General features: G+C 44.6%; 1 protein-coding gene across 2 annotated transcripts in view; it reads left to right on the plus strand.

Moving 5' to 3' along the window:
* Positions 1-1,508: 1,508 nt before the first annotated feature.
* LOC138303629 (killer cell lectin-like receptor subfamily B member 1B allele A) overlaps positions 1,509-15,312 on the plus strand; it is a 187,408-nt gene continuing 173,604 nt past the window's right edge. For both annotated transcript variants that reach the window (XM_069242926.1, XM_069242927.1), the window contains exons 1-2: positions 1,509-1,682; positions 15,112-15,210. In XM_069242926.1, the coding sequence (XP_069099027.1) occupies positions 1,598-1,682; positions 15,112-15,210 (184 nt within the window). In that variant the 5' untranslated portion in view covers positions 1,509-1,597. The remainder of the gene's footprint in view (positions 1,683-15,111; positions 15,211-15,312) is intronic.

Consider the following 15,312-nt stretch of genomic DNA (forward strand, 5'->3'; position numbering starts at 1 on the left):
CTGCATATGGGCAGTACAACACCCGCCCCCCACCCAATCAGATGCAGGGTTGCGCAAGACTCTGCGGATGGGCAGTACCACGCCTCCCCCAAACCCCACCCCCAACTCTCTTCTTTAAACAGACGCTGTACACAGCCAGCAAGACCCTCAGGGATCGCACGCGCCCTCCCGCCCACCTACTCTCCCCCTGGATAAGTTGGGTAGTCCCACACCCTTTGTTGCACAGTTTAAAACGCGTTAAATGTTATAACGAATTGTGTTGAACAATTTATGATTGTGAATTGAAAAATTGAAGCTCAATAATTTAAAAACATAAATGATAAAAGATTGTACAAAGGTTGAAATGTATAACACCAGCACTGATATACAGTTGGAGAATGTACAGGTGTGTACTGGTACGGACCCATGACACAATTGCAATGCTTGGGACTGAAAGTGTCTTTGCGCATCCTAGTAATAAAGATATAGTTAGAAAAGAAAGTAACCATACGCCAGACTTGGATCGTCATTCAAACTAGGGAAAGGGAAATTATAGTGTATTATGTGTGACCCACTGTGTTGTACTCTGAAAATACAAAATATTTCCGCATTCGAACACAGCATGCGTTTACAGCGACGAGTGAGTAACAGGGGACCCTGAGGGACAGGTTCAAACAACCCCCTCACTGTCCAGCGTTCAGCTGGACACTGCTAAAAACAATTGTGCTTTCGAAAAAGCACATTAAATTGATACCAAAGGATCACTTGCAGCTAATGAGAACTGTTCATTGCATCAGGGAATATATCCATGGAAACTCTTAGAGTGTCATCATGTCAAACTTATTTTAATGCAGCTCCATATAGAGTTCTGTCCCGAAAAACATCGTTCTAGCTCACACGGAGGGCGTGGACCTCCGCAGGTCGGCTTTTATTTTGTGATCTGTAGATCAATCACATCAGAAGGTGAAGTGTCCACCAGCCATGCCACACCGGCGCCATCACAAACTGTAAACAAAATGTTTTACGAAGGATCTGACTCGTAAAGCGTCTGATTGGCGGTGAATATTAATGTTTTCTAGTACAATCAGAAAGAAATGGGAAACCAGGGGGGCCAAGAAGTTTAGGTTCTGGGCGTATTATTTATTACAACGGAGATTAAATGTCTCGAAAGTTTTGTTACCCTACAAATGTCTCACCACAACAAATATGTACGGGATGGTTTGTTCTACATCAACACACCTTTGGTGTGAACTTTCAGAAGCGCTTCTGTACTGCCTGCGATTGGTGGGCGGTGTCTTTTGACGCACACAGGGCTCGGATTCTGCGTAGGCTTGCACGACTTAAACATTTTAACATATATTAAGAATTGAATATTTACGCTCGTATTTCTGATTCACTCCCCGCAGCCCTCAAATCCATCACTGCAGTCGCTGCCCCAGAAGTGAGAGGGTTCATTGAGGAAGTGGAATCGTTTTTGAGGAATCTACTTAAGGGGTGACATTCGCCCCCTGGCGCGTGGCTCGGCCCACTTCCTCTGCGTGTTTCTGTGGCCCCAGAAGGAGCTGAGAGTGGATGCGTCGCAGGCCCCTGCCACACAGCTCGGCCACCAGCCCTTGACATGGCGGGGGGAGTTGTGTATGCCGATATCAGGACTCCTGGGGGCGCCTCGCGCACCGAGGAGCGGAGAGCAGCGGCTGGGCGCTGTAAGTAATTGTCTATTGTTAAGATGTTTAGGCGCTGCTCGGCGCTGCAAAGCCGTTTCTGGGAGCTATTCATGGTTTACCTTGTAAATCAAGTACGCAGCGTTCTGTATAGCACTGGATCCGCCTGAATTAGATGATTTCTCTTACATATTGAATATATTTGGGAGAGTTATAAAAGTGGACAGATGTTGAAATATCTGCTATGTATACTACATTAAGTAGTTGTATGTGCAGCCTTAAATTGCCATGGTGCTGGAGTGGGGCAGCTGATCTAGTGACGTCTCGCTAGCACTGATATTTCAACGGTGGGGGGGGCACGCGCCCCTGGAATGTAATGAGCATCTCTAAGCAGCACATCCCTTGCAATAATGAACATAGGGAAACCGCTTGAACAAAGTGCCCAAACGTAGGTTCATGGTTCTCCTTCCCCAATAGGGAGATCACCTGGCATTGAGGCAAATCCTGGACAGGACTGTAAAAACAATCAGGACAAAAGGGTCAAAATTCAGGACAAAAATTAATTCAAGACAAAGGGTCAAAATTCAGGACAAAAATTCAAGAACAAACGTCAGTTTTCCAGACACACCCAAGAGTGGCCATGCCTCACTGTGCTGTCAGTACATTTATTTACTCTTTTTTTAACATAGCACTATTTATTCACTGTGGTCTTTTTGTGATTGCCTCCTGGTGTGCCACATTCAGGTGTCACATTACGTCCTTGTTCAGTAGTAAATTAATGCCCTTCAGCACTCCCCAAATCTATCCAATCTTTCTTGAAGGGAAAGTAACAACAATATTTTGATTATGTTTCTGGACATTTTAAAACCCCTGGCAAACAGTTTGGGAAACATTAAGGTACTTACCCTTATGCTAGTTTAAAAAAAAGGAACAAAAACATCTGGCTTACCCCAACCGCCCTGGGACTTTCAAACGAATTTTTTTTTTAACGAGGCAGGGCAGATGCTGTGGCAACAGTCTCACACCTAATGTCAAGGTGTGAGGTACCCGCAACTTGCCTGTAGTCTCACAGCACTAGAGTGCATGTCGGGGACTCTACATTTATCTCAGAAATGCGAGCCCAGACTACCAATCAAAGATAATAAAAGAGGAGGGTGAAATCAAGATCAAATGAGAGATTCATGGCAAGTGATTCAAAAGGTGTTGTTGCTAAGAACTGGATAATGGACAATTCCTAAAATCAGACAAGATGGGTATACCGAGACTATCGGAAGGTATTGGGTACATGGGGAGTTGTCTGCACACAGGAGAGAAGCAGAAGAGGCACTGTCAAGTGGGTGAACAAGCAACACCCATCCACCTTGGCAAACTCTTCTGGTGCAATGGTCCGCTGTTCGTGCTTGTGAAGGGTGAACAGGGGCCAGACCCCTTGCAAGGTTGTGCAAGGCAATTGCCAGCTTTGTCCATGTCTTTAAATGGTTTTGAAATTGAGCAAAAGCCAAACTAGTGATCTGGGTGATCCTTAAGGGTCAAGTACACATAGAATCTTTAAAATATTTGGGATGTAAATTGCACAAACAAAATGTATACATTTTTTAAAATGTAATTGGTGTTTCTTTAACATATGGCACTGTTTCCCCTTTACATACAATTAGATCTCAGATTGAACTGGGAACCAGTTACCTTTTGATACCTAGTGATTAATACCTACAATTCTCTCACTGATTTGCAGTATGGAAATCTCGGCAGAGCGTCACGGTCCCTCCAAACCCAGATGGCTTTTTGTTCTTCTCTTCTGCATTCTGTTATGGGCCACATGGCACTGGTGAAGATGGTGTGCTACCCCAATGATAGTATTATTTAGCAAAACTTCCCCTGCACGTCTTTCATTCCTTCTTCAGACATGCCACACATCTGATTTGGTCGCTGTGGCACCGTTGGGTAGCTCTTTCCACTCTAAAGCTAACTGTGACTGCGGGTGGATTAGGTCTTCTGGACTTAGAATGCTATTATTCAGCTGCGCAGGTCCAATGGGTGTCTTGCTGGCTTTCTGCCCACCTCCCTGCGTGAGATGGGATTTATCAGTAAAGACTTTTAAGGAGTGCTTACTGCACTGCTCATTGTTTCGTACTGACCATTCTACGGATCGCCATCTAGGGTTATCATGCACAGCTTTCTCTTGCCTTGCTAGAACCTCTAAACTCACTGACATGAAGAAACCCTGTGCGCCTGCACTACCTTTGCTAAGCTTTCCCACTCGCACAGGACAGCTGTGCTCAGAGCAACTTCATCAGTGGCATGCTGTAGGTGCATTAAAATTGGGGGATTTGTTTCTGGACAGCGAGCTATTAAGGCCCTGATTTATACTTTTTTTGCGCCGCATTACTGTCATTTTCTGACACAAAAGCGGTGCAAACTTACAAAATACAATTGTATTTAGTAAGTTTGCACCGCTTTTTGCTTCAATAAATGACGGTAATGTGGCGCAAAAAAAGTATAAATCAGTGCTTACATTTCCAAACCCTTGTGGCAGACTACCATCTCCACCCCGGTCAACTCGTTACTTACAACCACCTTTAATAATCATTAAATCCCCTATGTCATGTCTGCCACCTAGCACTAACCCTACAAGAAGTGTGCCAGAAGCTCTACACCATAGGAACTGGTGGCAAACTGATAGAATGGGTGTACAGACCTTTCCTGCAACATGGAAACCACTCCAGTTCTTCTCTTCATACTACCTGGGTGATTGATGTGGCCAAACCTCTGTAAGATATGGACTGGACTAAAATACTGGACTTTCCCCACAAAGTATCCCACACCTGTCACTTTAAGTAAGTTATAGTGCTTCCTTGGGAATGCATTTCGCCCATTGCTTGCCATTGGCCTTGTGGTTGTACTCACATTTTATTGCTTTAAATTTGCTGGCTTTATTTGTTTTAGGCCATGCAGCTTGAGTTTGTCCCTTCCCTTGCTCACATCTTATTTACAGTATCCTTCCGAGTGCCCCCTTTCTGTAAACAGGCCTGTAAGTCTTGTTCTTATGTCATCACATTTGTTGTGCATTTAAAGAACAAAGTCAAATGTCAGACTCTGTCTTCGATGGGAACTTAGTGTTTACTTTTCTTTCTCTGACTTCAAAGTGAGAGAATTTATGCAACAATCTTGCTGGATACTGGGGTTAGGAAAGAGTTTTTTTTATCTCATGACAACATTTAAACAAACTTCAGAATATATCAGAATTAGGAGTACAAATGAAGCACATTTTTGTCAATTCTTAACTGTAAACAAATACCTTTGTATGATTAAAACAAATCATTCCATTAGGTGAAGCAATTTCCACACATCATTGTCTGTGCACAGTATAGTTTGATTTAAAAAACTGTATGTCTGTGCAAATGTAATGGTCATTTCAATTAAAAAGGTGTTGTCTGTAATGACAGTGTGTTACTACACCATGCATACTCCACTCCACTCTGCTCTGCACCACTACACACCACTGCACCCTACTCTGTATCACTCCATTTTACACCACTCCATGCCACTGCACTGAACTCTTCTCCATTCTGAACCACTCTACACTATGCTACTGCACTCTATGCTACTTCACACTGTGCCTCTCTACTCTACTCTATACCACTCTAATATAGGCCAATGCACTTTCCGCCTCTCTACACCACTGCGCTCTGCGCCTCTGCACGCTATACCACTCCAGTCTAGGCAACACCAATATAGTCCACACAACTCCACTCTATGCCACTCTGCAACACTGCACTGTACGCCACTGCACTCTAAGCTAATACACTCTATGCTAGGGGACTTTACTATGTAACACTCAACTCTAAGCCCCTGCACTCTACATCAATATACTGTACGGCACTCTAATCTACTCTGCACCTCTGCACTCTATGCCACAGCAGCCTACACCACTTTACTCTATGCCATCACACTCTATGCCACTTTATTCAACTCCACTCTACCCTGCATCTCTCCACTCTAATCCACTTAACTTAACTTAACTTAAGCCAAGTGTGGCACAATGGTTAGAGCAGCAGACCCTGATGCAGAGTTCTGGTCCAGGACCAGGGTTCAATTCCCCCCTCGGTGGGTTTGGGCTCAATTCCCTTGGACCAGATAATTCTCGCCTCGGTGCCTAATCTAATTAATGGGTGGAACTCTGGGCAATAGCTTGCTTAATCTCCACAACATACCTCACAGCGCTTGGATGCTTGGCTTCACCCTGGGGCTGTCCATGAGTGGGCGGCTCACAGGGAAAAGCCAGGAGGGGTTCCTCAGTGGTATGTGTACAGCACCTTGAGACCCTAACGGGTGAGTAGTGCGCTATACAAGTGCAAAATTTCACAGTAGCAGGATCCAAAAGGGCTTTTCCGCATCAAAGAACCAGACATAGGTAAATCCTAGGAGGCAAGGGCTATACACCTGCTTAAGTATCTGTTATCATCTTTGGTCATTGACCTGAAGTTACACAACTTAAATGATTCATGGCGCAACCCAAGCTCTGTGAAGCACAAACTAAGATTGCCAATACAATCAAGATGTATTGGTCTTACAGAATCATGGTTCAGTGAACTTATCCTTTCAAATTACTGCATCACTAAATACAACCATTAAAGAAGGATTGTGGCGGTATTGTAGTTATTTACAAAAATTTACTCTGTAGCTTGTTTTCATCTTTTCAATGCCTGACCCTTTAAATACATCCATAGCATAAATCCCCTTTTAGACTGATTGCCATCTAGTACCCTCGTGATGAATGCATCTTAAGGAATGCATGGAGTTCACAACAAACCAGTCATTTCAGTGTGCTGAGGTTATTTACCTTGGATTCTCCACTGAGGCAACAGTGATGATACTGCAGTGATTCTCCTCTGTGTTCTTTCCCAGCATGGTGCTTATTCATCAGTCTCTGACCTGCCCACACTAACCTTAATGAATTCTAAGAGAGACATCCTTTCAGTAGATGGACTCATAACTGTGGGCTGGTCAGACCACTATGCTGCCCCTTTGTTCCTGACAGACTGTTGTTATCTGAAGCCAACAAAAAAAGAGATATCCTAATTTTATGATACTAAAAATAATGACATTTGGAGACTGGCACAAGTGCACAGAAGTTACTCCCTTTGATCAGTCCAAACAACAACTTCAACCACTGAACCTCCCTCTATTTTGACTGTCTCTTAGATCTGCTCAGTGACCTAGCTTCACATGTACCAACACACATTTCGGACCACATGAAAGATCTCTGGTATCCTCTAACATCAATATGTGGATTTTAACAAAGTGGTCTTCTTTGCAGATGCCCCTCATTTTTTGCCCCCATTTTTTCTGCGTGATGCTGTTGTTTTTAACCTGTTAGTGTATTGAGGCCTGCTAACCAGACCTCAGTACTTATGTTCTTTCCCTTAAACTATATGTCGAATTGCATAAGCCAATTGGCAAGGACCTTACCCCTTCTGTAGGTCCCTAGTAATTGGTACCAGTGCAAGGGTGGTAAAATGGTCACCAGGGCCATAGCAGAGATTGTGCCACCCTGTGTTACCCAAATAAATTTGAGTCTGCAGAGCTGCAATGTCAGTCTGCACGAGCAGCTTGCTGCTCAAGTGCGACTCTGCCCACAACAGGTGCAGGCAGAGTCCCTGTACATCCTATAGTACAGGTCTGTCACCCTTGTACAGGTCTGTCACCCTTAAACAGGCCTCCTATAGCCCAGAAGGAAGGGTGCACTGTACTATAAAAGAGGACATATATGCATGAGCACATATGACCCGTGACAGCATTTAAAAGGCACTGCTACCAAGAGTAACCAGTGGTCCATAGGATAACATGGACTGGCATCTGGGCAGTTCCCAGATGTCCAGCTCTGAGATTGCCCAGCAGATTCCCCCTGTATTAGGTATTAAACATCTTGATTTTTAACCCTCAGCATGATGCCCATGCTAGGGATTAACTAGCATGTGCCCAGGTGGCACCCTTAGAGGGTGCCCACCAAGTTAACAAGCTCTCTGCTGTTTTGGCGGGCTCTTTTGAGCCTCTACCACCACAAACATGAGCCTGCCCTCCTGCTAGTTGTGCTAGCACTTCCACAAGACAGAGACAAAGGGCCTGGGCAGGCAGAAGTTCATACCTCCTTCCTCTCAGGCTGGCTAGTATGAAAAAGTAATCAAGGCAGTGAGCCTCAAAGGCTTCACCCGCACTTGAAGTGTAATTGCTTGTCGCCAATGGAGGAAAAAGCCCTTCCTGCTCTGTCCAGCTTGACAGGTTAGAAAATTAGCTATGCAGGAGGTGTACACCCTCAAAAGGTTAGCCACACATTTAGGGTGGGTTAGGGTGTCGGTACAGCCATGAAAGGGTGCTGTCATCTTGGCAACCCTTAGGTTTAGTGGATTCTGGGTAGAAAAGGGACCCCCCTCCCACAGAAAGTGGTCACTACAGGGACGTGGCAGCTGCGGGGACCAGAAGCCCAGTGGCCACTGTCCCCCTCCCCATTAATGCCCCCTAAACCTGGCACCTCAGCCTTAGTTCTTACTTGCAAAAAAGAAGAGACACAAAAAAGTCGTTGTCATAGACAACAGGACCTGGACTCCAGCCACAGTGGAAGTGACCTACGGAGATCACCACTGGAACTGAGTGGGCAACATGTGCCCGAGATGAAAGCTAATTGGTCCCAACAGGCAGAACCCCAGTAGACACCAAGAAGTCAAGAAAGACTCCCATGACTAGTGGTACCAGTCCCCCGCAACTTGCAGGAGTAATGCTGTGCTAAAGTCGAAGAACTGTGACCTGACAGGCTCTGTGTGAATGAGACTAAACGAATTTGGTGTCCAGCATCCAAAGAGTGAGAGTGAAGTCTCTGCCAAGTTTCAACCGCCGGACGACCTCCAGCCAACAAAGCACCAATGGATCACCTTGCAGCTACTGTGGCTAATTTGCCACTAATCTGGAAACCGAAGGCCCCTCAAACATCACCTACTCTAGAGCAGACCCACAGCATAGAGACCGATGTTGGCAATGACCCCTCTCCTGTGGTTCTGCATCCTGAAGTGTGTGACCTCGAGATGAGCAGCCAAGCATCTTTGGCACAACCATCTCCTGTGATTGACAGCTAGAGGCCCCACTGCACCCGGAGCACTGGACGTGGTGGCAAAGATCCAGCTGTTGACTCCTGGCCCCCCAAATATCTCTACATCCAAAGGTTAGAGCATATGTCCACCCCCAAGTACCTGTTTGCCAAGTCGTGCAAACGCACCAGCAGCTGCAGACCTGTCAGCACCAAAGACAGCCGAACCACATCTGCACCTGGACTCCCTGGGCAAGGTAATAAAAAACTGACTTTACTCTTGGTCTAGGGCCCCACAGAACATTAAATCAAGGTGGGTTCCCCGGAGCTCACCCTAAAAGTGCCAGAGTACACACTTTGATTTTCTCCATTGACTTTAAAGGGAGCCATTTAAACAGTGAAAATACCCTATTTTCCAAAGCTTCTAAAATTCATAACTCCAGGTGTGTATTTCTTAAAATGCTTTTTTTTTGGTGTGTAATTTTATATAAATATCTGCTTCATTTTCCTAAAGTGATGTTGTATTTCTTTCAAGTTGTGTTATTTACATATAGTCCATGTTGTATTGTTAAATGCTTTACATATGTTCCTCTAAGTAGCCTGACTGCTCTTTCCCAGACTACCAGGACTGAGCTAAGGTTTACTAGTGTGAACCTATAGTCCACTACTGGGTAATGTGCTAGTATTACATGGGAAGTCTCCCTAGTCATACCACATAGTACTACCACCTTGTTACATGGATGATACCCAGATCTCCTCCAAATTACATTATCCACCTTGCCATTACTCTTAACATTGTTCAAGACAGGATGAATGCTTATAATTTACAACTGTATGGTCAGCCCCCTCTTTTTGGATGCTGCTGGTGGTGTTTTAACTCTGAGAGTGCACTGAGGCCTGCAATCCAGACCTCAGTGCTTGTGTCTTTACCTTTTAACCCTTATTTCGAATTGGCTCCTACCCAATTGGCTAAGCTAACTTGGCTGTAAGTCCCTAGTAAATGTTACCATGGGTACTCAAGGCATGTAAGTCAGAGGGTCACTCTAGGGATTGAAGCACTGGTTGTGCCACCCTGGGTGTGACACAAGTAAAACGAGACCCCCATTCTGCCAATGCAGACTGAAAGAGCAGTTTAAATTGTTAGTTTGACTTTGCCATTTAAAGTATTGGTGAAGCCAGACTTACCTGGCATATGTGTAATCCACCCCAATGGCAGGAATATCAAGTCCTAAGGCAGGGTGCAACATATTCTTTGGGCAGAACATGTATTTTACATGGCCTGATAGTAAAAACGCAAAACTGTTGGTTTTACTATAGAAAGACTGGTTTCCCATTTAGTCAGGACAGAGTTAAACGCTGACCCCTCAGCTGTGCTAACTCTGGAATGGTGTGACCAAAGTGGATCATCTAAGGTATCAGACACTGTGTTACATTAAGCCCAACTTGATTCTCAAGTTGAAATGAATGTAACTAGTTGCAGTCTACATCTTTAAGGCAATTGCTACTTTGTTGCCTTTAGTCCTCTGTGCCATTACTGTTGCATTTGAGGTCCTCTCGCAGAGACAGCTTTCTGCCTTCCTGAGGAGATGTGCTAACATTTCCCAAGAAAGGATACAGTATGGGCGTGCTCTGGGAGGAGTTGTTAACTCCCTCCTGCAGGAAGACCCACGGTGTTGGCCTAAAAGGCAAACTTTCAAAGATAAGATGCCTTAGAAGGGCAAATGGGTAACACTTGGGAGACAGGCTGCTTCACTCTTTAGGCAAACAGGCTGGCACAAGAGACAGAGAGGGGAAGCCAGTAGTCAAACCTATTTTCCAGGGGCATGTAGCCCCGTTGGCAGACACACCTCTGGGTTCGGTTTAGGAGCTCCACAGGCCAAGAGAGCGGACCTTCCATGTTCAATGTGGACAGAATGGGGCAACCTGGGATGCCTAGATGCCACAGTTTGCAGGAAGTAGTCATCAAGTGGAAGAGTACCTGGAAGTCCACTGGCTATCAACCGTATCCTGTCCTGAAGGCATTTTCTGACCATAAGTAGGGTACCCCTGGCCCCCGAAACTAAGATCTTGATTGGACTGGGAGAAGGGCTGAAGAAGGACTGCCCTACTGCACTGTGGAACAGGCAAAGGGAGGCTGCACCAGCAAGGACTGCATCTGCTGAGCCTGGTGGTTAACACAGAAGAGGGACTGTGCCTGCTGTGTCCTGCCCAAGGAGAAGTTGTATCCATAGCCCAGCTGAAAGACTCCAAGGGTCAGTTAGCTGACCTCCTGTTCAAAGCACTGGGCCATACAAGCTGAGAAGCCTGTTCAAACATAGCACAAAAGCACACTGCCAAACACCACCTGCAGCATCGAAACCCAGTGCATAAAGTTGAACCTTGATTTTCTGCACCAAGGAGTGTCATCAGGGTGCAGCTGGGACATCCAGAAGATGAGTTATCAACCCAGGAAGGATTAGCCAGTCACCTCAATACCTGGCGACTGGTAGCCCGGTGTCGACGGGACTACTGGCAGCACAGAGAGGACTTTGAGAGGTGTCAACCCTGTGACCAGTACCACTAACCCCCCCTTTGTGGACTGAGGAACAGTTGCAGAAAGACCCCCATCGCCCGCATTGCATTCACAGCATCCTTGAGCACCTTCAGCATCCTTAATCCCTTGAATAGGACATGCCCACACTGGATAAAATTGCCTGGAACTGACTGAAGACTGCTTCATCTGCTGAGGTAACTGTTTTGGAGGACGTTGCTGCTCCCCCCTGTCTAGTTCCCTACTGAAGTTGGTCACCTAAGGTTACTCTAAGTGACTACATTACAACTAACATTTTGGTGGAAAAGCTTCTAAATTTGAAGTTAGTTGAATTTGCCAAGGCTTGTTCACAGTTGAGGGCAATGCTTTGATTTACTATACATTGTACATTCTATATCTCTGGAACCCTCAGGTGGGTCTTTTTTGTTGTGGTGTCTATATATACATACACATACAGTGTATTTTTTATAAATTGGTGTCGGAGGTCTTGAGTGTCTCAGTTACTTCTTCTTCCAATGTTTAGGTGCTTTTTAAATGCTTAACACTGGCTACTTTGTGTAAGCCTTGCTGCTCAGAGTCGCAGCTACTCAGGGAGGAGCTGTAGGTCCGACAAATGAACCTATTGGCCCTAAAGCATTTGGTAAGGGTATTACAAGGTGAGGCCATACAAACACACCATATAGTGCACCCCGTTTCCTTCATCCAAAAAATAATTCCTCCTCATTTCTGCCTCCAATTCGCATCTTCTAGTGACGTGTGAACATCTTCAACTGTGAAACTTCCATCATCAACATTGTCAAATTCTGCAAGAGTCATTGTTGACAAAAGACTCAATCTAATCTCACAAGTCATCAACATGGTCAAAAATGTGTGCTTTCCAATGTGTCTGCTTTGGGGAATGCCCTTCTTAAAAGTAAGATTTATGGAACAATCACTTCCGGAATTTCTTACCTTGGGCTTATGCACCACTACATCAAAGAGAGCCTTGAAATCTGAACTGAACATGTCATACTTGAAATCAATTTTTGTTAATTGCTCATCTCAATAGAACACTCTTGGAACTGACATTCCATCCATCCCTGCCTTATGGATCACCTATCTACCTCAATACTGTATGATATGTTAAGTATACGTTATCTGTTTGTGATGTTTATGTTATTTTTTAGTTCTATTGAGAAGCTCCCCAACACCTTTGGGTAATGTTAGTACTACATAAAACTTAATAAATAAAGAAATAAAGACAACCTAACCATTTTCCTGTTGGCCATGGACCTCATTTAGAACAGAGTGGTAATAGGGCATCTGCTAAAAATTAACAAATGCCTCATCTGCTGCTCATGATTCAATTTCCTTATCTTCGGGTGGAAGAACCGCTTTAGTTTCCAATGCCAGAGCTTCAGCTGGCCAATCTCCACTGGTTCAATAGAGTGCAAAGTCCTGCCCTGTTTCGGGATGGGCAACCTGAAGCAGATTTTTCCTGATGGAAGCACAAAAAAACAGATAATGTCAAACACACACTGCGAGAAAACACATCAAGGACATTTAAGTTTTGTTTGTCAAAAACAACCACCCCCTTTTGTTTTTTTCTGATTAAGAATTACATTTCCGCTTGTGTCCTCGGAAAGTGCTCCTGCTACATCATTGAAGTTATTTTGGTGGAAATTACCCACCAGCGTGACATGGTTCTCTAAATCAGATCACCTAGCACCAAAAGAAACCTCCAATTTACTTCTAAAATGATGTAAGGTAGCAATTGTATTTAAAGAGTGCAAACAGGTCTTTACATTTTGATGCGCAGTAGAGGAGCATGTCACAGGGTATCAGGAGATTGCATATTTCATCTAAATCTGAGTTTAAATTCATACCCTTCATTACAGTAGTTTTGAGTCTGCTCGGTTAGAGAAGGCCTGAGACCTTTACATTGGCTCCATGTGAGAAAGGGTGTTATTTTTCAATCAGTATGCTTAGTGCATAAAGCTCTCCACCAGAGGGGCTCAGACCACCTGAGATCAGCATTTAGCTGTTATGTCCCTGGTAGGTCACTAAGATCTCCTAGGTAAACAAAAGTGCTTGTACCTAGGTTTCGTAAGACTAGATGGGGGGAATGTGCTTTTTCGGTGGCAGCTGCAAGGCTGTGGAATAACCTTCCGCACCTATCAGGCTTGTTGGTTCATAGCTACTGTTTCGTAGACTGGTGAAAACTTGGCTCTTTAAGTCTCCTTATCTGGGGTGGGGATCCTTAGGGAGTGTTGCCTTTTGTGGCTTTCCTGATGTGCTGATGTGTTATCTTAGCGCTTTGATGCCTTATGGTTATGTGTGCTTTAAAGATATGAATACAAATACAAATTAAGGTACAATATGTTCATGAGATGTGGCTTCATGAGGGGTGGAGATTGTTGACTCCTTCCTGTTTGCCTTTAACAGTACACAACTGATTCCTCCGATCTCACACTGATTCTTGCAGACACGTTTGAAGCGTTTGCTCTATCGGAATAGAGGCAGTGTCTTTTGTCTTGTTTTTCTGCATGTTTTGAATTGTATTTGCGAGGTTCTCCTCACTTTCAGGTAATATTTAGGATTTCATTTATAGACAATGCATGGCTTTCAATGCATCTATTTGTTTGGCACAAACCATGTGTCACTTTGCAATTCTACTCCAGGAAACTGTGATAAAATAGAGGTTCTTCAGAATATTTATAAACTGAAATTGGCTGCAGCAAAAGTGATGTAAGTTACAGTCCAACGTATAGGTGGCTCTTTCACTACTGCATGCCTCAACCTCAGGCTGTCACATTGGAAATGGATTCTGCCAGGGACTGCTTCAGTGTCAGATGATTAGAAAGTCAATAACATCCCTAAAAGCTTAGCTGGTCCATTCCCAATGCTCTCAGATGACACACTTAGTTTACATAACAGTGATGGATGAAATGCTTGAATTAATCTCAGTCACTGGTAATCACTCGAGCCGCATCCCAATCCATCGTTAGTTTGCACACCAAGCTACCTCCATTTGGACCCAACTATGCAAATCAGTGTTGGCCCTGATCCAATCGGAACAGTCCAGACTGAACTGCCAAGTCAGGTCCTCCTTGAATGGAGCACAGGCAACCCAGGACCGGTTTCATCCTAGTTTTAGGTTCATCAGCCGGGTACAGCTTGGTTCCAGTAAAACAGTGTGCACTGTTCCCACGTCTGGGCGTACCCATCCCACTCCCATGCAGAGTGGCCTATGACGTAGTGAAGAGGAGCAATTCACTACTCCTCCGAAGGATTCCCCAGTGATAAAGCTAGTTGGTATTTCATGAAAGTAGCTCTCATCATGTGTAGGGCACTGCCAGCTGCCAAGAAGTACATTTTCTGCATTGCTCTCATTCCCCCTTTATGGTGTGTTTTGATGGATGTCCAGTGGTGGATAATGAAATATTCTGCAATGAAGCTCTGCTCTTTGGTTCGTGGTCCTCACTTGTCCTTGTCTCGAGGAGGGCTCAAAAGTCCACATGAACTTTATTGTGCTGGCATCTTAGTAGTAGATTGCATAGGATTTTAGAGGCTCGTCCTATATCATCTTCAATTTTTGGAATGAGGACACTTAGGACCTGATTTAGATTTTGGCAGACGGGTTACCCCATCACAACGGTGACAGGCATCCTGTCTGCAGAAATACCAATCCCATTATTTCACATGGGATTTATACTTTGGGGGATGAAATATCCGTCGCTGTTATGACGGCGTAACCGGGCCACTTAAATCTAAATTAGGCCCTTAGTTGTATGTTTGACTAAAGTATGAGCCTACGCGGATTATTCTATTCGTATTCATTAATGAACAATGTATTCTTATTTTGTCAAACGTTTAATTCCCAGGTGATTCCCACTGCCCCAGTTGGCACAGACGCACACTGTGGATCAGCGGAGGGCTTCATATAATCGCGGTCCTGGCTGTCGCAATATTTGGTGTTTGGGGTAAGCACTGAACATTTGAGAGTCTTTGATAGCCAATTTTGTCATTTGTGAGTTCAATTCACTAATCAAGGTCACAAACTAGCAATGGTTTTATTGTAGGCC

The sequence above is a fragment of the Pleurodeles waltl genome, chromosome 7 (genome assembly GCF_031143425.1).
Source record: "Pleurodeles waltl isolate 20211129_DDA chromosome 7, aPleWal1.hap1.20221129, whole genome shotgun sequence".
Lineage (NCBI taxonomy): Eukaryota > Metazoa > Chordata > Amphibia > Caudata > Salamandridae > Pleurodeles > Pleurodeles waltl.